General features: G+C 37.7%; 1 protein-coding gene across 9 annotated transcripts in view; it reads left to right on the top strand.

The window, feature by feature from the left end:
* LOC144969008 (centrosomal protein of 57 kDa-like) overlaps positions 1–23,784 on the top strand; it is a 67,264-nt gene that overhangs the window by 12,351 nt on the left and 31,129 nt on the right. Inside the window, exon 1 of one of the 9 annotated variants that reach the window (XM_078907952.1) lies at positions 599–973. The exons of 4 other annotated variants lie outside the window; for them this stretch is intronic. Coding sequence is in view for 1 of the 5 variants with exons in the window: in XM_078907949.1 (XP_078764075.1) it covers positions 14,926–14,928 (3 nt within the window). In the remaining 4 variants the exon portion in view is untranslated. Of the gene's footprint in view, positions 1–598; positions 974–14,688; positions 14,929–20,082; positions 20,170–20,561; positions 20,626–23,784 lie in introns of those variants that run through there. 4 more of the 9 variants (XM_078907949.1, XM_078907954.1, XM_078907957.1 and 1 more) reach the window with 4 other exon arrangements.

Raw genomic sequence — 23,784 nt, 5'->3', positions numbered from 1 at the left:
ACATGTACATGTGGTTGGTCAGGACATTGTGAAGCGCTTTGAGCGCATTTGTGGATATTCGCATATAAGAGCCTTTAAAGGGTTTACATGTTTTGTTGTTTGTTTTTTTGTTGTGTTTTTTTCCGTTTTGGTTGCTGCTCTTACTGTTATTGTTGCTGTGTCGTCGTTGTTTTTGTCACAAGGAATCCTTACATGGGGGAGACGGATAGGAATTTTATGGTGGAGCGCGTATTTAGAATGTAGATCAGTGGAACAGTACTATATCAATATATTATAATCACTGCTTTAAGTTGTGTGTGTGTGTGTGTGTGTGTATAATATTATATATATTGATAACGTAAACGTCACGATTTGTTCTTTTCGTGTGTGGCTTTAGCATGCATGTAATAATACACACAGTACATTTACAACAACGTTTGCATCACCGTTTACCAACACTACATAAATCACTCAATAACGAATTATGTACCCCCACCAATAACTGCCACGACTAACTACCACTATCACACGGCCAGTATCAGCACCAACCCTGTACGTAGATCTTAGGAGATCTCTGGAATTAAGTGACACCGACACCACCCGCCTACGCTACACACACGACATGACAGTTCCAGTCATTCGTCAATCGGCGTGTGGTCGAGGATTGATCAGTGATCGAACTCTTTCACCTTACTGCTTTCTACTTTCCACAGACATTTTTAGCTTTTAATTCAGTTGGATTCGGGGTTCTTTTTTTTTACGTGTTAGTATTTTTTTTTAAATTCCAGGTTATTTCTAGATATCTCTTATTTTCCCTAAGCAACAGTACATTTTTCTTTGTTATTTTTATTTATTTGATGTTCGGCGTTTATTCCATCCTTGATTATTTTCTCACTTTGCTTTGGTGAAACATTTTTATACAGTTATTCATGCTTACATACTGAGGAAGTGTGTACGTTGACATCGAGATGCCAACCTTACACAGATATTGTAGGTATGTAGATTGTTTACTAAGCTGCCCTGTACAGGTTTTGTTTTTGTAGGCCAGAAAACCTTTACTTCTCCATTTGATCGACAAATATGACTCGGCCATGCTCGGAACCCATCGAAAAGCCTCAAACATGAGGTCTTACAACAGTCTCTGATTTTAGACTTTTTTACAAGATGGGAGCCACCTTGATCGATTTTTGTTTTCCACAATGGCTTTGTCAGTGTATGGCAATGTATTTATGTATCTATATGCAATGCATACAATGGTTCAATATGCAGATGACTCGGTTCACAGACAAGGCTCTGGTAGCTATTTCAGGCACGACTGGAATTTTTATTTTCTTCTGATCCTGCTTATAATTTAGCAGTGATTGGGTTGCTGGATCAGATCTGACAGGAAGTACTGTGTGAAAAACAAGTGCCCCATCCATCGGGTAGCAAGCAGTTGTTATTATCCCTTTAACGCTATAAACACCAGGATAAACTCCGGCTCCACAGGCCTTCTGATTCTGGCTTTGAAAGACTGTACATTGCATGATACTAACTTGCTTCTTAGCGTCATTAATTTCGATTCACCCAGCCCGTGGATGGGTTTGGATAGGAGGTATTCAAGCAATGTTTCGAAGTTGCCAACTGGTACTATTTGCCATAAAAAAGTCATATTTGTACCATTGTAAAACTATACGTTTGCATGCTTTTCCTCTTAGATTTTACAATTCTAAGCATATTAATGAATTCTCAATAGTTAACTGTTTTAATTCCTTTTCTCTCATACTTTAAAAAACGTTTTTAGACATGCTAGATTATTTTCACCACCTTTATCTTAATAGTTGCTGTGAAGAAGCATTTTCACGCGATTTGTTATATTATACGATAATTACTTACTTTTAGAATGTTATTAAATGCTAAAATATTAAGCTTTTGAATTCTTTGTCCATACAACGACATGACTATTTCCAACATTAATTATTGAACGTGGTAGTTGACTGCAGGTTTCAGTTTTTGACGTGTACACTTTGTGCACACTATCTACACCTTATTTTCGTATTGAGGTTGACAGCTCATGTTTTTGTTTTTGTTTTCAACTAAAGACAGCTTTTTTAACACGAAGCACGTTGTGTGTTCCTCATTACATATTTTATTTAATATCCTGAACTGAAGACAACAGACCATATCTAGGGCCTGGGCAAAATGACAAATCATAAGGAAAAATCCTATCAGACTATCAGTGGGTAATAAAGTCACTGCAAGTACCGTAAAAAAAATCACCTACGTGTGGAAGTTTCTTTAAGTTAAGGAGGTGATAATAATCAGAGAGCAGGCGCGGATGCATGCAAGACATATATTTTAAAAAAGGCAAGAAAGACCTGAAACTATGTCTATAATAGGGAACGGCTATGTGGTCTAGTGGTATGACACTCGCTTTCGGATCGGAAGGTCCTGGGTTCGAGTCTCGCTCTCGGCGCATAGTTGATCCCTTGGAAAATGCTCTTTACTCACTTTCTCTCATCGTACTCAGGTGTAAAATGAGTACCTAGCCGTCAACAGCGTTGTTTCTGTCCGAAAAAAATGTATTTCGAGTAACAGGCGTCATGTCCCGTCCTACATGTTAAGTGTTTCTGTTGGCCAGGGCGCCCTTGGAAAGCGCTTTGAGCACGTTTAGTGGATATTGCACTATATAAATGCTCTATTAAAAAAATTTTAAGTCAAGAAAAACCCGAAACTATGTCTATAATAGGGAACGAAAGTGTCAAGTCAAAATGCTGGTTCCAATTTCCTTGGAAGTTTGAAAGAAGGTCCCCGGAGGGCTGGATACAGACGTTGTGCAACTGATCTTCTGGTTTCAGGGTTTTGACAGCTTATTGTCTAGCCTGCTCGTCAATAAAGATCATCCATCCTCGCTTTTTTTATGCCCTGCAATCATAATAATCTGCCTATACATACATCCTGCTTCTAAAACAGTTATGCCCCCTTATGGTTCAATTTATACCCTATTCATTGTTTATGCATTATCTGCCTGGAGAACTGGTTGCACACTTCCAGAGAGTTTTGAACCGGAAGTGGGTAAGATGTGACGTCACGACTTCTATATCTTATTCAGCGCCAGACAAAAGTAGAAACCTAGAGAAAGGCTGACTTATTTTGGGAGGAAGAGGTGGATAATTGTTAAATATTTCTTTTCTAGTATTTCTTGCCACTGAATTATACACCCATTTGCTAATATATCTATTTTCGTGCCAAAACACAAGGACGCTTCGCCGGGACTAGATAGTAAAAATATGACTTTATACTCATTACCGCTCACCTGATTACTTAATGATCATGACTGGGTGGGTTGTATTTTATTAGAAAACGGTAGGGGCTGCCTAAGTCGGTGATCGTAAAAATACTAACTAATGGAGAGGCTTCGTATGGGAACAAAACAGACAATGGACGTTTCGGGTACAAACCCTTCGTCAGCACAACAATACACAAATTGCATTTGATTTACTTTTTAAATTTTATTTGTTTTCTACGTTAAGTTGTGTATTGTTGTGCTGACGAAGGCCTTGTATTTTTATTACCGATTTCCACTAACACTCGTGTAACCGACAAGGGCATTTCCTTGTAAAGAAAGATCTCTCAATGATTGATGTGGTCGTGTTTTATCAGTATCGAAATCGGCTAGCTGAAGTATTTCGATACTTTTGAATAAAAAGCGATTCGTTATTGAGTGCTTCAGCTTTTGTTTTGTATTAAAAAATTATTTTTTAAAATATCCACTACATGTGTGTGTGTCTCAAAGCGCTTTACAAGGGGTCCCTGGTCAACAGCAACATTTAACATGTAGGACGGGACATGACGCCTGTTTGGCGATATTATAATTTTTTTATGACAGAGACAACGCTGTTAGCGTCCAGGTACTTATTTTACACTTGAGTACGGTGAGAGAATGTGAGGAAAGAGCTTTTCCAAGGACTCAACTATGCGCCGAGCTCGAGGCTCGAACCCAGGACCTTCCGATCCGAAAGCGAGTGTCATACTAGACACATAGCCGCACTTATGGTTCAATTTGTTTTATTACCACCATCATGTTACATTTCGTTGTCTAAGCATGGATGTAGATAAATAAATAGGCGAGTGACAACCATGTCCGGGTTACATTTGGTGGAATTCGCTATAATAATTTATGATCGCTCTCTTGGAATCACCCAATGTCTCCTCCTCCTCCTCCTCCTCCTCCTCCTCATTCTTCTTATTTATCTAATTACGAGTAGCACCGTAGGAATCCTATTATATAGCGGTTTATATAGCTGTCGATCAAACAAAATTTATTGATCAAGTTATAATTGCAACACAGCCCCCAATTTACGGGGCTCTTTTAGCTTAACAGCCGTAAAATGGCAGACTGTTTTAAACTGTCGGCTTGTAAATTTCTTATTTCAAATCAATAGATTCAGGTGATGCCCCCCCCCCCCACACACACACACACACACACACGCACACCCCAATCCTCCATTCAGCACGACTTAAGAGTTAAAGCTAAATCCTCTTGAAGTCTTTAGTTTTAAGGTTATTTTTGTTGTTATTGCCAATTTGGAGTTTCCTTACTCTATCAGTATATATCATGAGATGAAACTTTTTCAGTCTAAAATCTTATTATAGTGCATTTTGTTAGTACATACGACACACAGCATGGCTTTGGTTTTATTACACTGGCGTAAATGAACTATTCTTTTCCTGTTTACTCGCGTAGATTTCAAGGGCCCATAATAATTATTATTTCTTTATTGCCTTTATCGGAGCCGCCGGGATTTTTCTGTATCTATGTTTGTCCATTGAGATAGGGTGTTTCCACAAGGTGTCGTCTTAAGTGGCCGCTTTATTTTACGATCGGGACTTTTTTTCTATGACCTAATCGTGCCAGGCCTATTTAACCTCTCAACAACAAACAATAAACGTAATTTACGAGCAATAATATGCATTATTTAGACGTTCATCACATTAAAACAAAACACCAACTTTTGTATAGGACAAGTACAATAGTCACTAACAGCTGTGCCCAAGGTGCTCCATACAGGCCAATAGCGTCACTGAGCATGTAAAATGAGACATGCCGGCTGTAAAGCGCCATTGCAGTTCCTTTTTCGACATAGATACCCTGTTACTGTTACCGACCAAGTACCATTTTCTCTTTAGTGTGATAATTTTTTTTTTTTAAAACGTGAGTAAATGTAGCCTATTCCAAGGACTCAACATTCGCTGCCCACAGTGGGACTCAAACCCGGGACCTACAAATCATAAGCAGAATATGATACCACTCGACCTCAGAGCCACAGAACGTACAAACCGTTTATATTTAGCCAACGGCAACTGGTCTGCCCCGTCTTTCATTTTTTGGCCAATTTTTTCTGTATTTTTTCGATATATTATATACATTAACGTGACCCACGTGAAGTCGAAATATTCTCAAACTTAAGATTTCTCCAGTGAATTTAGAAGTGCCAGGTTTAAGAATCTTTTGGCAACTCGAGTTCTTGGAATAGGCTACAAATTACTCACATTTTCCCCCATCTCACTTAATTAAGTCTAACAAGTACCTGGTCGATGACAGGCATGGCACCTCTATCGATAATTGAATTAAAAGCTTTTAAATCAATGTTTTTAAAATGATACGCTTCGTCAATGTACCTGTAATGTTGATCCCTGGAGCGAATCAGCTGTATCCTGTCGTACTCAGGGGGGAAAAGAAATCATGTTTTAAATATTTTGGTCAGAAGACTCGTCCTTCAGATATCAATCCATTAAAATCGTATCGTATCGTTTAATGAGCTAATAGGTTCTAAACATTTTTAAATGCTCTGTGTTACTTTCGCGCATAGATACATTTTATCAAAATTATATAAAAATTCAATGTTAATTGATAGTATTGAGTACTAAATATATAATACATAAATTAGTGTCATAGTCAATATTCGTATCTCTATTTAAATTTAAATGACCCACGTTGTGACGAGCGATTTTCTTTCACTGCGTGGTTTCTTTGTCGTCCGTCAGCGTCCCGTTCAAAACCACTTCAAACCTAGTGGACGAGACATATATTTGATCAACACCTCCATTAAAAATACTCAGACATGGACAGCCTTTCTCCAATAAAGCCCCAAATCTTTCTAACGGAAATTTTGGTCGTTAGGTGGGAAACATTTCCATTGTATAACGGAACACTCACTTTCAGCTTAAGGCTTATTTACCTGTTCAAATTGTCTTCCCATTGTATTCATGCCTCCTGCTGATTACCTTTTCCAAACAAGACGCCATCGTGCATAGGCCCTGAGGTCTTGTCTCGTTCAAGAGTAGCTAAAATTACAATTAAGGTCTAGCTCTCCGGTAATTCTCCGTTATTCTTTCTTACCAAAGCATCTGGATATCATTGGCTATCTAAAACAGGAACATTCTTCTGATTGGCTATTCCCCATAATTCATTTCACAAAACTCAAAGTCATCTCTGAGTTTAATCACACACACGCTAAGAAGCCCAAGAGAGAAGAGCTATCCCTCCAATTTCAAACTTAAAAAAAGTTTGTCATCCCTCGGCTGAAGGTAAAATGAATTGTTGGTTAACATTCAAAATGGAACGAGATATTACTGTGAATTCAATTTAATCTAGCATTACTATTATAGTTTGTATATATATTTTAATTGTGCTATTCCATGGATGTTCGTGGGTTGGAATACCTGTACAAAACTATATCTATATGTATCTTATTTTATAGTTAACAGTTGGTTATGATATATGCTATTTTTTTTCATTTATATTCAATATGTATATTGCTTGAATGTCTGTACCCCACCGCCAATCGCCGGCCACACATCATAACCTCAATTATAATTAATATAAATATAAAGAAATACCAGGGACACAACCCTGTTAAATTCTCATCATGTAAGATAGCTCGACTGTCAGTTGATGTTTAAAACATATACTAACTACCATTATCATGGAGTTACTGCTTCTCCTTGCCTTTGTCGGCAGATAAAGGCTATTATGATGTGTCGCTCAGGACGATTCGGTGGCGAGGGACAGGCTCGATTGGCTCTAAGACCTTGTTGTTTTAACTCTTAAATGAAGGTCCTGATCCTGGTCCTGGTCCTGATCCTTGTCCTTTTCCGTGTCATTGGAGCACCCAGTCGTGCCGAATCCCTGCATCCCAGTCCGTGTATAGGGGTAAACCCTGATGTCAGCCCCTAACTACAACACACTGTTGTGATGTCCAGAAAACTCTGCAAAGCAGGCGCCAACCCTGGAACTAGCTGATACATTTGCCTCAGTCAAGCAAGCCGGCCGGATAAAGATAAGCCAAACGGGCTTATACCATTTTCAAATGTATTTTCCACAGACACAAATGATTATATCAAAATAAAGAGAAAAATAAATAATAAATTAGATCCACTCAATTAGAGCTATTCTTCCCGATATCAAATAAATACTTATTCTTCTATCTTTTCCTGTACAATCTAATTAAACTTTATGTATAGAATTGTTATTATTGCATTGGGCGTTACTATTGTCTTGACTCACTTTTTATTAATACAATTAAGTTATAAGGGACCCTAAGGCAATTCTTGATCTCCCCTAGATTAAACCTGAGCCGTTTGTGATATAGGTTGAGTGGTGCAGCTGGTAACGAGAGCCATAGCGCGCATACTAGTTCGAATCCAGACCATTGAGCTATCGGTTGGACTCGATCCCACAAAAATAACACACAACCCGCCACACACGTCATGTCAAAAAACAATCAAACATGAGACTTCAGGAAGTCCTCCTAGGCTTGAGCGTTTTTTGACAAGGTGAAGGTCATTCTGAAGTTCAATATTTGAGCGTTTTTTGACAGGGTGAGGGTCATTCTGAAGTTCAATATTTGAGCGTTTTTTTTTGTCAAGGTGAGGGTCATTCTGAAGTTCAATATTTGAGCGTTTTTTGTCAAGGTGAGGGTCATTCTGAAGTTCAATATTTGAGCGTTTTTTGTCAAGGTGAGGGTCATTCTGAAGTTCAATATTTGAGCGTTTTTTGTCAAGGTGAGGGTCATTCTGAAGTTCAATATTTGAGCGTTTTTTGTCAAGGTGAGAGTCGTTCTGAAGTTCAATATTTGAGCGTTTTTTGACAAGGTGAGAGTCGTTCTGAAGTTCAATATTTGAGCGTTTTTTGCAAGGTGAGAGTCGTTCTGAAGTTCAATATTTGAGCGTTTTTTGACAAGGTGAGAGTCGTTCTGAAGTTCAATATTTGAGCGTTTTTTGTCAAGGTGAGAGTCGTTCTGAAGTTCAATATTTGAGCGTTTTTTGACAAGGTGAAGGTCATTCTGAAGTTCAATATTTGAGCGTTTTTTGACAAGATGAGGTTTTTCTGAAGTTCAATATTTAAGCGTTTTTGACAAGGTGAGGGTCATTCTGAAGTTCAATATTTGAGCGTTTTTTGTCAAGGTGAGAGTCGTTCTGAAGTTCAATATTTGAGCGTTTTTTGTCAAGGTGAGGGTCGTTCTGAAGTTCAATATTTGAGCGTTTTTTGACAAGGTGAGGGTCATTCTGAAGTTCAATATTTGAGCGTTTTTTGACAAGGTGAGAGTCGTTCTGAAGTTCAATATATGAGCGTTTTTTGACAAGGTGAGAGTCGTTCTGAAGTTCAATATTTGAGCGTTTTTTGTCAAGGTGAGAGTCGTTCTGAAGTTCAATATTTGAGCGTTTTTTGACAAGGTGAGGGTCATTCTGAAGTTCAATATTTGAGCGTTTTTTTTGACAAGGTGAGAGTCGTTCTGAAGTTCAATATTTGAGCGTTTGTTTGACAAGGTGAGGGTCATTCTGAAGTTCAATATTTGAGCGTTTTTTGTCAAGGTGAGAGTCGTTCTGAAGTTCAATATTTGAGCGTTTTTTGACAAGGTGAGGGTCATTCTGAAGTTCAATATTTGAGCGTTTTTTGTCAAGGTGAGAGTCGTTCTGAAGTTCAATATTTGAGCGTTTTTTGTCAAGGTGAGAGTCATTCTGAAGTTCAATATTTGAGCGTTTTTTGACAGGGTGAGGGTCATTCTGAAGTTCAATATTTGAGCGTTTTTGACAGGGTGAGGGTCATTCTGAAGTTCAATATTTGAGCGTTTTTGACAAGGTGACGGTCATTTTAAACGATACATATTTGAAGGACGATATTTCTGATTATGATTTATTAAAATTTGTCGGGGTTTTTGTGGGGGTTTTTTTTTGGCAGTAGCTTAACGGTAGGGTGTCTCGTCATGTAACAAGGTAAATTGAAGTTAAGAGTGATCAGCGGTCGGATGCTTGACAGTGAATTTGAAAACTCCCAACTCCGAGGTTGTGTCGCTTTGGACTGCACTTGACAAATATCGCCCCGTTCACTGGTGTGAGAATAAATACCTATCGTTGGACATTGACAGATAGCAAATCGTCCTGCCTTAGCGCACTTTTCGCTCTGCGCTATTCCAGTCTCCTCATAGTCTCTTAGTCAAATTTGGCTTAATTCCCCACGGAAGTTGGATTTTTAAGATGCTCTTAACGAAAAACTTGTGAGGTTTTTTTTTCAAAGGGTGTGATTGAGCTATACAAACATCAACCTTAGAGTATCTTTAAATGACAATCTTAGAAATAAGGGTGGAAGTCCATGCATTTCGGGTTGGCTTGATGCAATCGTTATCTTCGAAAATTCGATCATTTATTTATTTATTTATTTATTTATTTATTTATTTATTTATTTATTTATTTATGTATTTATTTATTTATTTATCTATTTATTTATTTGTTTATTTATTTATTACTTAATTATTTTTTATGACCAAAGGGATTCAGGTTTTTTTTTTTGTTAGTTGCCCAGGCAAGTCTGATGATATAATTATCTAGTTACCTGTTTGTTACTTTCTGCCTCAAACTCAAACTGGAATATTGTTCATCAAAGCTGTCATTTAGTTTGGCGGAGGTGGAAACAAAATGGCCATTAAAAGTATATCGATTATCCCATTGATTGAGTCGTTGGCTTCCCTAGTAATGATAACCGGATTTTAGATTGTCAGAAGTGTAGTATTAAAATGGGGTATCGATTTCATTTATCATGGTCGACTACCTTGGGGGCAAGACTGATCGGATAGCTAAACGGTTTTTATTTGTGAGAGAGAGAGAGAGAGAGAGAGAGAGAGAGAGAGAGAGAGAGAGAGAGGGGAGAGAAAGATATGGAGGATTAGAGAGTAGGATGAAGGGAGGGGGAAGAGGGGGTGGAGGGAAAATAATAGATAGGTAGGTAAATAAATAGATAGATAGATAGAGAGAGAGAGAGAGAGAGAGAGAGAGAGAGAGAGGGGGGTATATATGGATGGAGGGAGGGGGAAAAGGGGGTAGAGGGAAAATAGTAGATAGGTAGGTAAATAAATATACAGAAGAGAGAGAGAGAGAGAGAGAGAGAGAGAGAGAGAGAGAGAGAGGTATATGTGGAGAGGGGGGGGTGGATGGATTGAGAATATGTAGAGTAGAAATGATAAGACAGGGGTGAAGAGAGACAGGGAGGGTGAAGGGAAAAGAATGAATGATTGATTGTAGTTTTACGGAAGGTATAATAAATTGATTTCGTTATCGTTCTTTTGACGACGCGAGAGAGTAAAGTTTTTTTTAATCTTGTTTTTTATTTTCAACAATCTAATTAGAAAAGCTTTGGAACTTTTAAATATTTTTTTTCACTAGATAGCAAGTTTAAAAAGGACACAATGGCGTTAACGTATAACTTTTTTTATTCTAGTTGTGCGGCCATGTGGTCTATGGATGGCACTGTCTTTCGGATCGGAAGGTCCTCGGGTTCGAGCCTCGTTCGGCGCATAGTTGAGTCCTTGGAAATGGCGCTTTACTCATATTCTCTCACCGTACTCAGGCGTGAAATGAGTACCTGGCCATTAACAGCGTTGTCTCGTCTTACATGTTACGTGTTGCTGTTGGTCAGGGACCCCTTTTAAAGTAATTGCTTTGAGCACGTTAAGTGGGCATTGCGCTATATAAAAGCTCAAGTTGTCACATTCTTTTATTAAATAATAATATGAAATTGAATGTAAGCTTCAAGTTAATTACAAAAACAGATCAAATGAACGTTTCGGATTTCCCCTTTATCAACAAGTCAGGATGAATGAAACGCCACAGATGAATGAGCTAATGTGGTAGTGGCGTGGTTAAGATGAATAAACAAAACCGAAACGTTCATTTTATCTGTTTTTGTAATTAAATTGAAGCTTACATTCAATTTCACATTATTATTTATTTCTTCGAGCTTCGACCAGCAACATTTACACATTCTTTTATCGCAATTTCTAAATTCAATTTTATATTAGGCGTTCTTAGGAATTCTTTTGGTTCGTTATGCATGCACACAGACCGCCTTGTTTGCTTGTTATTCACATAAGTCGCCTTGTTTGCTTCTGGAATGGAAAGTTTGTTCGGTTGTTTTCCCTTTGATCTACATAGAATATTATGAAAGAATACGTTTTATCTGCGCCGTTTATGTTATCTTTTATAAGCTGGCAGGGGCGGTATGTTTGATCTGCAGTTGGATATTATTTTGTATGTGTTTGTGTGTCTTTCTTTATGTGTAGTTGCGTGTGTGTTTGAGTGTGTATTATTTACACACGCGTGGATTTTGAAAAGATAAAAAATCGGTTTTAACAGTTTTTAAGTGTTCGATTTTGGCCAATTTCCGATATTTCCCCATCACGATGATAATTTATAGTGTATCTGCTTCTTTCCTGGCTGCTCTTTATTTTTTCTTCTTAATTAAAAAAAATGAGCTTTTATACAGCGCAATATCCTCTTAATATGCTCAAAGTGCTTTACAAGAGGTCCCTGACCAACAGCAACACTTAGCTTGTAGATGGGAAATGACACCTGTTAGACGATATTACAATTTTTTTTCGGACAGAGACAGTGCTGTTAACTGCCAGGTACTTATTTTACACGTGAGTACGGTGAGAGAATGTGAGTAAAGAGCCTTTTCCAAGGACTCAACAATGCCCGGAGCGAGGCTCGAGCGCAGGACCTTCCGATCTGGAAGCAAGTGTCATACCACATAACCCCACAAACCATTTGGAAGTTGCATGCAATTTATTATATTTAAATGGCTCGACACCGTAAGGCGTACAATAAATGTGACCCCCCGTCTCAAAGCGGTATTATGTCGGGATACACTCGCTTAGGGAAATTGAATTCATTGCCACAAATATCAAACTTGGGTTTAATTTCTCTACGTCATGCTGGAGTATAAATACTATTTCTTGCATTGCAAAAACTTCTAAGGTCGAATTTCTCATCATTCTATCTCTAAATTCACTTTTTGGGGTATGAATCATCCCGACATAATACCGCTTTGAGACGGAGGGTCACAAATGGCCGAAAAGTGTGGACAGCATCATGGAATCTTACAAAGTAAAAATGCAAGCATTGAAAGACATTGAAACTTGGAGACTTCATACTGAGGTCAACGTGAGTCGTGCATGTTATGCCATACACCCCCGTTGTTGTGTTGTCTCCATTCGATCACAAAACGTATATTGGTCAAATCGATTTCTGATGACCTTCAAAAAAGTCTCAAATTCGACACATCTATGAAGTCTCAGATTTGAGATGTTTGAACCAGTTAAATCTCATCTTAACTCTCTCCTTACCAGCTATTTTCAGGATTTTCCCCAAAAACTTCACACCCAACTAACACAAACATATATTTTTTTATCATTCAAACACAATAGCGGTAAAGTTTTTCCTATACATAATTTTTGTAGCAAAACATGCTTTACAACACACTGTTCATTTTCTTTAAATTTTATGATGTACAAAATTTGAATAAGAAAAATGTTGGTTCCATCATAACGGATGTGACGATTTCCCTATAGTTGGTGAGGAAAGGGTTAATTGTTCGATATAATGAAGTAAATGTTTTCTGGTCAACAGGAAATAAAATGTTTTGTCATTGTATAGAAGTCTCGTCGTTAGATTATCTTCTTGTGTCGTAGTCTGACCCCCTCCCCCCCCCCCCCCCTTCTAAAACCCCCACACATTTTCTAAACTTTGGCTAGAAAAGTCGTCCTTTAAATTAAATATGCCTCGCTTAAAATGATCCATCTTGTCAAAAAAACTCTTAAACCTGGGACTTCAGGTGGAGCTCATCTCGTCAAAATCTCTCAAATCTGGGATTTCATATGATAATAATATAATAATAATAATAATAATAATACTTTATTGCATCCCAAAAAGGAAATTTTTTGTACAGACGTGTTATAATTTACACATAAGATAAAAATACAATGGAAATAGGATGTATATATATAAAAAAGGAGCAGCTCTATAACCAGAGCTGCGCTTTATAATATAAATAATTTCAACACTGTAAAATAGTTAAAACTGTCACCATAAATTGAAAATTGAAAAGATTGCAAAACAAATAAATTAATAAATTAATATTTATATTTTAAAAAAGTAAAAATGAGAAATAATTATATAAAATGATTATTGCTTGTTGTTATAAAGCCTAATACTGGACGGCAGAAAAGATTTTCGGTGTCTCTCTGTTTTCGTTGAAATAGAGAAAGGGCGACCACTTCTTTCTGACATAATAATTGATGGTCTTAGTGGATGATACTGGTCATTTAATATTTTAGTTATTTTATTTATACAAAAATATGACCCTTACTTTCCTGTTTGACAAGATGAGCGTCATTTTATTATAATCGGTCGATATTAATTGGAATGACGAGTTTTCGTGCCAAGGTTTAAAAAAAGTTGAGCTTTTTATAGCGCAATATCCACTAAATGTGCTCAAAGCGCTTTACAGGGTGTCCCTGGTCAATAGCAACATTTAACATGTAGGACGGGACATAACGCCTGTTAGGCGATATTACAATTTCTCGGACAAAGACAACGCTGTTAACGACCAGGTACTCGTTTTACACCTGAGTACGGTTAGAGAATGTGAGTAAAGAGCCTTTTCCAAGGACTCAACTATGCGCCGAGCGCGAGGCTCGAACCCAGGACCTTCCGATCCGAAAGCGAGTGTCATACCACTGGACCACATAGCTTCTTTTTTTTCGGGGGTTTTTTTTTCGGAGTACGTCAATATTGTTGTTGTTAATTTTTGATAAAGGCAATTCTGACTGACACGGGCACTGACACAGGCACTGACACAGGCACTGACACAGGCACTGACACAGGCACTGACACGGGCAATGACACAGGCAATGACACAGGCACTGACACAGGCAATGACACAGGCAATGACACAGGCACTGACACTGGCAATGACACAGGCACTGACACAGGCACTGACACAGGCAATGACACAGGCACTGACACAGGCACTGACACAGGCACTGACACAGGCACTGACACAGGCAATGACACAGCCACTGACACAGGCAATGAAGTGACGTTGAACGGAATCGATAGGGGTGGGTTTTCCTCCAATGTGTCAATCCAGTCTCGTGGTTTTTTATAAATTTCAAGTTTAGAGTTATCAGTTGTATAGAATCGCTGTCATCTGACAACGGCCTTATGATAGCCTGAAAGCATATTCTGTTTGAAAATCAAAAGGTTACAAGGTTAGTCTGGCAATTAGACAACGACCTTATGATAGCCTGAAAGCATATTCTGTTTGAAAATCAAAAGGCTACAAGGTTAGTATGAATCGCTGTCATCTGACAACGACACATATAGAGAGAGGACACCTAACAAGCCAACATAGTATACTATTGTATGGAATAGATACTCGGTTCCTGATTCCCTCTAGGTTTACAATGATGGTTTTGTATATGAAAGAAAGAAGGAAAAAAATGCCCTCTTTTTAAATTCAACTGTGGAGATGTTCGAAAGTAGATTTATGCTTGGTAATCCCGTGTCGCAGTCCAAGCGACAATTCGCTTTTTATTACTGTGCGATTATTCATATTGATTACCAAAGATGGTAAGTAGATAGTACATACTTAATATTGTTGTCTATAAATCGATATTGAAGAAAAACTGTTAAGAAATATGCATTCAATACCTTTTTCAATTAGGATTACTTTAGTTGATAGTACTCCCCCCTCTCTCTCTCTCTCTCTCTCTCTCTCTCTCTCTCTCTCTCTCTCTCTCTCTCTTGTTTTCTATATATCGTACTTACTTACTGCCTGCCTGTTATATCTATTGGCGTGTAGGACAGCAACGAGTTCTATATCGTATAGTACATAATAATAATAATAATACATTCTTACTTCCTTTCCCTTTTACAATAGGATTACCATAGGAACAAAAGAGACAATACCAGTTTTTGCGAGGCTGGGGCAATATTGTTATAGTGGTTAGTTCTTGGGGGGATCGATACTACATTTTCTCCCCAATAATTATTCCATAGTTATTATGTACCCATACAAAAGACGCTGCGTCGTGTTGAAAGGAGATAGGAAAGATATCACATTTATAATGGGACATAAAGAGAGTCCGGGTTTTATTGTCAGGAAGGTGTGGAGAGATATCACGGAGATTTCCTGTTTTGTCTGCTAGCACCGGTACCGTTCTTGGGATCCTCCCCGTTATTGTAATTGTAATCGGTGTGTACATTGTCGGAATCGGTAGTGTTTTGACAAGCATTGACTTTACTGTGCTCTGTACCCTGGATGTGAGCTTCTTGTACAATATATTTCGGTACTTGAAGGAGGTGATAATTATACATACATACATACATACATACATACATACATACATACATACATACATACATACATACGTACATACATACATACATACATACATACATACATACATACATACATACATACATACATATAACGATAACTAGATCGTTTCTCAATGGATAATAAACACAGTCAAAGAACCGATGTTGTTATAACCGAAGTGGATTGTTAGTCAAAGAACCGATGTTGTTATAACCGAAGTGGATTGTTAGTCAAAGAACCGATGTTGTTATAACCGAAGTGGATTGTTAGTCAAAGAACCGATGTTGTTATAACCGAAGTGGATTGTTAGTCAAAGAACCGATGTTGTTATAACCGAAGTGGATTGTTAGTCAAAGAACCGATGCTGTTATAACCGAAGTGGATTGTATACGTAAGAGGAGTTACCCGCCCGTTATCAGGATATCAATAAGATATCATGGAGCTTGATTCCTTTATCCGCCTCGATCGTGGCTGCAGGAATCCCATTGTGGCTGGTCCTTTTATTTGATCTGACAGCCACCTCACTCCCCATTGAACTCCCCAACTATCGAATAAGGTCCCCATTGTTTGGAGGGAATTTGCCTTTTTGGGTAATGGATACCTATTATATCGGCCTTGAAAAGGACGCCAGTTTTATATTTAATTAGAAGATATGGACATACTTTGACTTGTCTATTAAGAATGGATAGGTAAATAAGTTTTATTATAATTTATCGGGGGGAATCGTCATTCTTATTTTCATCATCGTGGAATTAATAATTATTAAAACGTGATACGAAGGGTGATTGAGTTCCTTTTTTAATGACGTCTTTGAAATTGAGATTGAGCTCTATATAGCGCAATATCCACTAAATGTACTCAAAGCGCTTTACAATGGGTCCCTGGTCAATAGCAACATTTAACATGTAGGACGGGACATGCCGCCTGTTAGGCGATATTACAATTTTTCGGACAAAGACACCGATGTTAACGGCCAGGTACTCATTTTACACCGAGTACGGTGAGAGAATGTGAGTAAAGAGCCTTTTCAAAGGGCTCAACTATGCGCCGAGCGCGAGGCTCGAACCCAGGACCTTCCGATCCGAAAGCGAGTGTCATACCACTAGACCACATAGCTGCATAGAGTTCCTTTTTTAATGGCGTCTTCATTTTATAAAACATAATTTAACTTAATTTATTTTAAATATGAGCCTCTCTCTTTGCGCGACATCCAGTGAATGTGCTCAAAGCGCTCAACGGCGGATATCAAGCCATTAGCACTGAACATGGAACGTGAGGCATGACGCCTGAAAGTTGAAAGACGCTATTAAAGTTGTTTTTTTTTTTTAACACTGACAACGCTGTTATTAATTTTTTGTGAGAAAATGTGAATGCAAGTCTTTCCAAGGACTCCACTTTTTGCCGCATACATCTGGACTCGAACCTTGTATCTATTACTCACAAGCCGAATGTTATACCACGAGACTCTGAAAGCCGCAAGATGTTTTGAGTGTTGGTTGTTATGACGTCTTGTTTTTTTTAGATTAGATACAGTCGTCCATTCGTTGAATGGAAGGATGTAGGCCTATTTATTTATCGATTTTTACCCTGTTCATGATGGTGGGATTATTTTTATATATTGGACAATTGTTGCGTTGATTTGAGAGTAACAAACACCAATGTGGAGCGAGGTATTTTGAACACGTTTCAATTCGAGAGCTCTCTCTGTCTCGAATGGGAAAATTGAACAGGCCGCTCAATAAATGTTTGTTTTTTTTTGGAAAAAAGGAGAAGTTCAATGGCATATCAAGATAATAATTTTGGCGATCGTTTTTTGTTTGTTTGTTTGTTTTTTTTTTTGTTTTTTTTTTTTTTTGTTTTTTTTGCTGATTTGGCTGATATCCCCAATTTCAATGGTATTCACGGTTTCCCGGGAAATGGGGTAACTTTGAAACTTTCAATTAATAAGCTAAAACGGTAAAATCGTACATCATAATGAATTTTATTACTAAAAATAAAGGATAGAATATTTATCTGGACTAAATTCCAGGTCCACGTTATATGGCAAATTTTGAATTAATACTTGTAATCAATTTGATTTTTCTGGTAAACCACATCTATAACCAGTATATTGTATGATTTGTCGTATGTTTATGGTCACATTCCACGTAATTATTCCATATGACGACAGAAGGTCCAATGTTTTCGAAATTTGCTAAAAAACGGGAGGGTATTTTCATCTCGAAGAACACCGCAGGGAATAAACCCATCATCAAACAGAATGTAAAAACAGAATCAAAACAGGCTAAGGAGAAGGGAGAAAAATAACCGTAAAAATATATGCCCCGATACATTAGATATTTTGACGACAAGCGCGGCATTAAAAATCATTTTTATTATCGTTCGTTCAAAGTTACCCTGACGCTCAAAGACCTGGTTTTCCTTAGATATGAAGCTGTGATAATTTGGGTTACGGAACTTTATTTAAGTACGTATCTAGTTTACATTCCTTTTTGTCTACACCAACCACTTCCCTTAGATTTTTCAATTTTAAAACAATTCAGTCTAATCGTTCATAACCGATTGTCTGACAATTTTCTGAAACTGTTTTTGTTGTTTTTTTATATTCTTCAAATATCGTTTTATTTATTCGTTTCTTTGTTGTGTATGACAGATTGTTGCGCGTTTTATGATTATCCAGGCTGTCATATTTATGAGGCCACACTTTGATATTGGCAATGCATATATCTACAGTCGAGGTTTTATATGTCTTAGTCTGAAACAAATTCATTTATTTCAAGGTATCGATTTATCGAAGTACAGTAATATAGTTAAGTCTCTCATTGCAGAGGCAGTGTAAGGGTAAGGGCTGTACCTTCCATTTTCTCCGGGTTTTGTCTGCTACCCTTGTCTTGACTGCCAAAAGTGCCGCTTGTTTTAAGTTCTTTCGATATATTCCGTCAAAGAAATATGGTACAAATAATTACGGTTTATAAAGCCCCATAGAGATATAGGATATATCAGTTGACAGTAACCTTTTTCGTTTAATGTACCAGTTTTATTTATAATATTTATTTTTTTAAATAATTAATCGCAAAACGGTAGTTTGCTATTGAAATATCGAGATACAGCTATATCTTATAAAAACGGTGTTGTTAGTAAGGATAATCATATTACCACTTTCTTTTGTATGACATTGAATGAACCGATACCATTCATAAGTACCATTTTTGTAACCGAAAAGTTCGAGTCCGAAAATGGAGATATGAAATAAATAATCTGACAATTCTTGCCTCGCCAAAGATCAGATTGGTATGTGAGGCAGGTCTAAGGACCTCTCCAAAGATGTGGCCAATAGGATTCAATAGATTGACGTCACGTCGCCCAGCAACCAGCAGCTTGGTTCTAAACAAAGAAAATCGGTACTTTTTATTCTTCATGCTGGCTAGGAACTTTTTCACATGTCATGTGGTCAGAATGTATAAAAGTCAAAACAAGATCATATTTATAATGTTTTTTCTCATCTGGATACACTTTTATGCTCGTCAGAGCAGTATTTCATAAGGGCATCCGCCATTGTTTTGATAGTTTAGAACCAGTTACTATGTTACTATGCGTCATTACGAGGGAAGTGACATCACGACTGTTGAAGCCTATTGGTGCGAAGTCCGCAAGTTCCACTAGTTGGGAAAGTCGGGTGGGAATGGGTACGCGCGCTGAAGGCTCTTTTCTTATCTCTGTATGCGTATCAATGAATGAAAAAGAAGGCAGTAGTAGGAAAAAGTTGGAAGGAGTGAAACGAAAGTTATCAATAACCCCCTCTTACTTCCACTCGTTATCTGGTGGGGGCTTAACTTTTAACCAGATAATCGATACGGGGGTTGCCTGGCCAGTCTGCGTGAAATGTAAAAGTTGTTGGCGTAGATCGTGTAAATTGCTATTGTTTGCGTGGGGAATGGCTAGAGATTTGCAAGTGTTTGTAGGGCACTAGCGACCGGCAAAATCTCAAGTGCCGGTCGTTGTATTAGTATTAGGAGACCAGTACTTTCTTACCCTAACAAAACACATTTTTTTTCAATTTGTACAGATTTTTTTTCTATTCGAATATCGATGAATTAAGACGACCCCAACTTATTTAAAAGCCGTGATTCGTGTGTCCAAAGCAACGGATTTGGAATTCTATTTGAAGTTTCCACTATAATTATTTTTGGACAATTAAATGGTCATTTTTAATTCATCTATATTTAAAGTTTTAAGAAATCTGGGCAAAGGTGAGAAAAAATAGTGTTTTTTTGGCAGAGTGCGGCGAGGTATGATTATATACCGGTGTAAAAGGAAATGTTGACTCTAGATTGTATAGATAGGCATTGGTCACGCGGTGTAACCTGACATTTATAGCCCAGCGTTAACAATAACATTTTGGGGACGGATAAACGCTGTAGTGTACAGATCTATCGTGGCCTAGGGTCAATAAGACATAGTGATTGGTTCCGACTTTTCTATTTTTTCTGGTAAGTGGTTTTATGTTCCAATTCCGGATTTTTTCCCCCCTTTCTTGTTCTGCGTTTGTGTGATTTGCCATATCTACATTGACAAAATAACTTATCGCCATTTATAGGGCAGAAAGATTTTACTTATTTATCAATCGATGTCGAGGTATCACTCAAGTTATCCGAACAATCTTAACTCTTTGAAGTCTCGTTTAAGTTTAAGACTCTTTTTTTTAAAAAGTTTGGTTTAATCTTATTCTATCAATAAATTGAGTTTTCTGACCAGCGTTAGAAAAGCGTGTTCTGTCATCGTACAACAGTAATCTCCTAATGTGAGTTGGGTAATACGATAAATTGTTCTTGATCAAGCTTATTTTCAACCATTATTGTATCCCAGTGTTACTACTGTATTGCTAAGATTGTCCCCGCCCGTACTAACCACGGCTATTTCATTTTCATGGAGTTGAATTTCTAGAGGTAATAATATAATATAGATATTGTGAAATGTTTTCTTGTTGTTAATTTGTATGATTTTTCAGTCAAACGGATCAAACTAAGTAAGTAAAATAAATAGATATGAATAGTTGCATGACTCATAACGAGTTTCCATGGGCTTGATCTTGCTTTAATTAGCTTCACAATGTTTCGTAATTCTCCCATATTATGGAACCAAGTTTACATTAAGTTTCGTATAGTACTGGCACTAGTCGCATCTTTACCTTTACAATGTCCAGCTCTGCCTATAGCCAACTACTCATTTACACCATAGTCGAGTGGGTTGATGGGGATGAAGTGCCCTAACCAAGGACACGACGCCGGGGAAACTACCATTTAATAATTAGAACAAGTCCCAACTTGTCAAACCGGAGAATTCTTTAACTTTTTGACAAGTTGAGAGAGAAAGCGTTTGTTTGTTTTTTTTAATTTATTTATTTTTGCTTCTTTTCCCCCCTTTTTTTGAGGGGGGGGGGGGTGTGGGTTATTATTATTTTTTTCAATGTAAGGCAGTATTTCCTCCCTTTCTTATTATATACCCCTTCTCTACCCCCCACCCCCGTCCTCCGCCTCTACCCCTATACTTGCCCCAGTCAGTGGAGTCTCAGGCCTTTATCCCGATACATTATCAATCTCGTTGATAAAATATAATTGATAATTTGTACGGGAGGGTGGAGTAGATAAGTGTGGGCGACTCTTGGGAAGACCAAACTGGGTTGCTAACATATGCATCAATTTAACCATGGAAGAAAAATTAGCCCAAATATTTGACGTCTGTATAGTATAAAATTATAACGGATAAACAATGTGTATTGAGACTGGGCTTCCCTGGTTATCAACGTGCAAATAAAATACAATCCGATAATTCAAATGCAGGTTAATATTATGAGAATGTGGCGGACGGGGGATTGTTGAACATGCTATTTGTATGACCGTCGTCAATAATATTTTTTAAAAATTAATTAATTAAAAAACACCTTTGTTCGTTTCGGTAAGAATAGTTTTGCTTCATAATATATTGGTAAATTAAAAGGAGCCCAGACTTGTTATAAAGAATTCTTGAAGTGAGCATAACGATACGCGGGTGAGTGGCCTGTTATTCATAAAGTCATAATATTCCATACGCCACTGAACATGATATAATGGGGTGGGGGTGAGTGGGGGGGGGGGGGGGGGTCGGAGTGGTACAACGTGTATCATACGGCTACTTCTGCCGTACTCTGGAAAAACCCTAATTTAAAAATTTGGCCAGAAAACTGCTCCTTCAAATATCGATCGATTTAAATGACCTTCGTCTTGGCAAAAACTCTCAAACCTGGGACTTCGCCTTACGCCTGCTTTATTTGTTTTCTGACATTTCTGGCCTGCTTGCTTTTGTCATTCCTTTAACCAGTAACTGCCGTTCTGGGACAAGATGTATTTAAAAATTTGGCCAGAAAACTCGTCCTTCAAATATCGAACAATTTAACTGACGAGGTCCCAAGTTTGAGAGCTTTTGCCAAGATGAATGTCATTTAAATGAATCGATATTTGAAGGACGAGTTTTCTGGCCAAATTTTTAAATATGTGTTTTTTCCAAATACGGCAGTTAACTGGTTAATATTGATTTCAAGAGAAGCAACCGATCATATCAAAGCAATGCAAACTCGATTCGATTTTTCCAAATGAGTTTTTTCTTCGCAAATTATATTTTATTGAATATTAACTTCAACGTTTAGGAATGTGTATTCGTTGTGGTCTGCCGATCTTTGCCTCTTTAATTTGCATTGTCTTCGTCATTTATTATTTTTCACGAAGAACGAAAATAGCGCGGTTGACTTGTCTGGACCGGTGTTGCCTAACATCACGCCTATCACTGAGGAGACATATGACTATCATCGTTTGAGGTTTTTAACGAAGAATCATATTTTGAGACATTTTGCATAGTTGAGGGTAATTTTAATCAATCGATATAACCGTAATAGTAATACGCGACGCTTGTATAGCGCATTTTCAAAATTATATAATGCTCAATGCGCTTTACATTGTTATTTTATAAAAACATTTAATATGAATATCATCTGGCAAAATATAATGTGCGCCGTTGTGTTCTAGTGACATGGCTCTCGGCTTTCGGTCCCGGTTTCAAGCCCGTTTCCGGTAGCGCAAAGGCGAGTCATTGAAAAAAGGTTCTTTATTCACATTATCGCACCATACTCAGATGTTAAAATAAGATCCTGGTTGGTAACGGCATTGTCTGTAATTTTTAAAAAAATTGTAATAGGGCCTTATACGTGTCTCTTGCCATTGGAAAAGCCTTTTTATTCCCAAGTGAATCATGCTGGCGACAGCGTTGTCTTTGTCAAAAAAAAAAAATGTCCTAGCGTCTTATAGATAGTATGCGCTTGGCGAAGAAGCTCACAACATGGTCATCCGGAAGTATAACTGACCAACACACAAAACTCTGTGTGGCCATGAACTTTTATAGTCTGGATAATACAGTTCAGATGGCAAAAAACATCAACAAGGACCTGAGTGACGTCATCTACGTACTATCTATAGATAGTATGCGCTTGACTCACAACATTGCCATCCGGAATTATAACTGACCAACACACAAAACTCTCTGTAACCATGAACTTTTATAGTCTGGTTAATATAGTTAAGTGAGAATGACCCATAAAAACGGATGACAAAAAACAATAACAAATACCGAGTGACGTCAACTTCATTCTATCTATACACGTGTCACGTCTCTTCCACATGTGTAGAGGTGCCGTTCGGTTTCGCTGGGACCGTAGCTTTCGTAAACTTATAGCCTGATACTGACCAAAAAATGACGTCAAAAGACAAGTCTTTGGCCATGAAAGAAAACAAATCGTGAGTTGTATTCAGTCAACCAATGGAATCACTTGTTTCCTTGAGCTCTACTAACGACAACTCACTAAACGCTGCACAAAACAAAACAAAAATGACGTCAAAATATAAGTCTTAGAGGGGGTTCTAGTGTCAGGGTATAAGTTAACGATGGCCATGCTGGGATCCCTTGTAGAGCACTGTAAAAAAATTGAGCTTTATATAGCGCAATATCCACTAAATGTGCTCAAAGCACTTTACTAAGGATCCCTGGTAAACAGCAACATTTAACATGTAGGACGGCAC

This window comes from Berghia stephanieae, chromosome 3, assembly GCF_034508935.2.
Source record: "Berghia stephanieae isolate SIO BIC M18660-M18661 chromosome 3, UCSD_Bste_1.3, whole genome shotgun sequence".
NCBI lineage: Eukaryota > Metazoa > Mollusca > Gastropoda > Nudibranchia > Aeolidiidae > Berghia > Berghia stephanieae.
The sequence above is the reverse complement of the archived record's forward strand: the minus strand, read 5'-3'. Positions and strand labels throughout refer to the sequence as shown.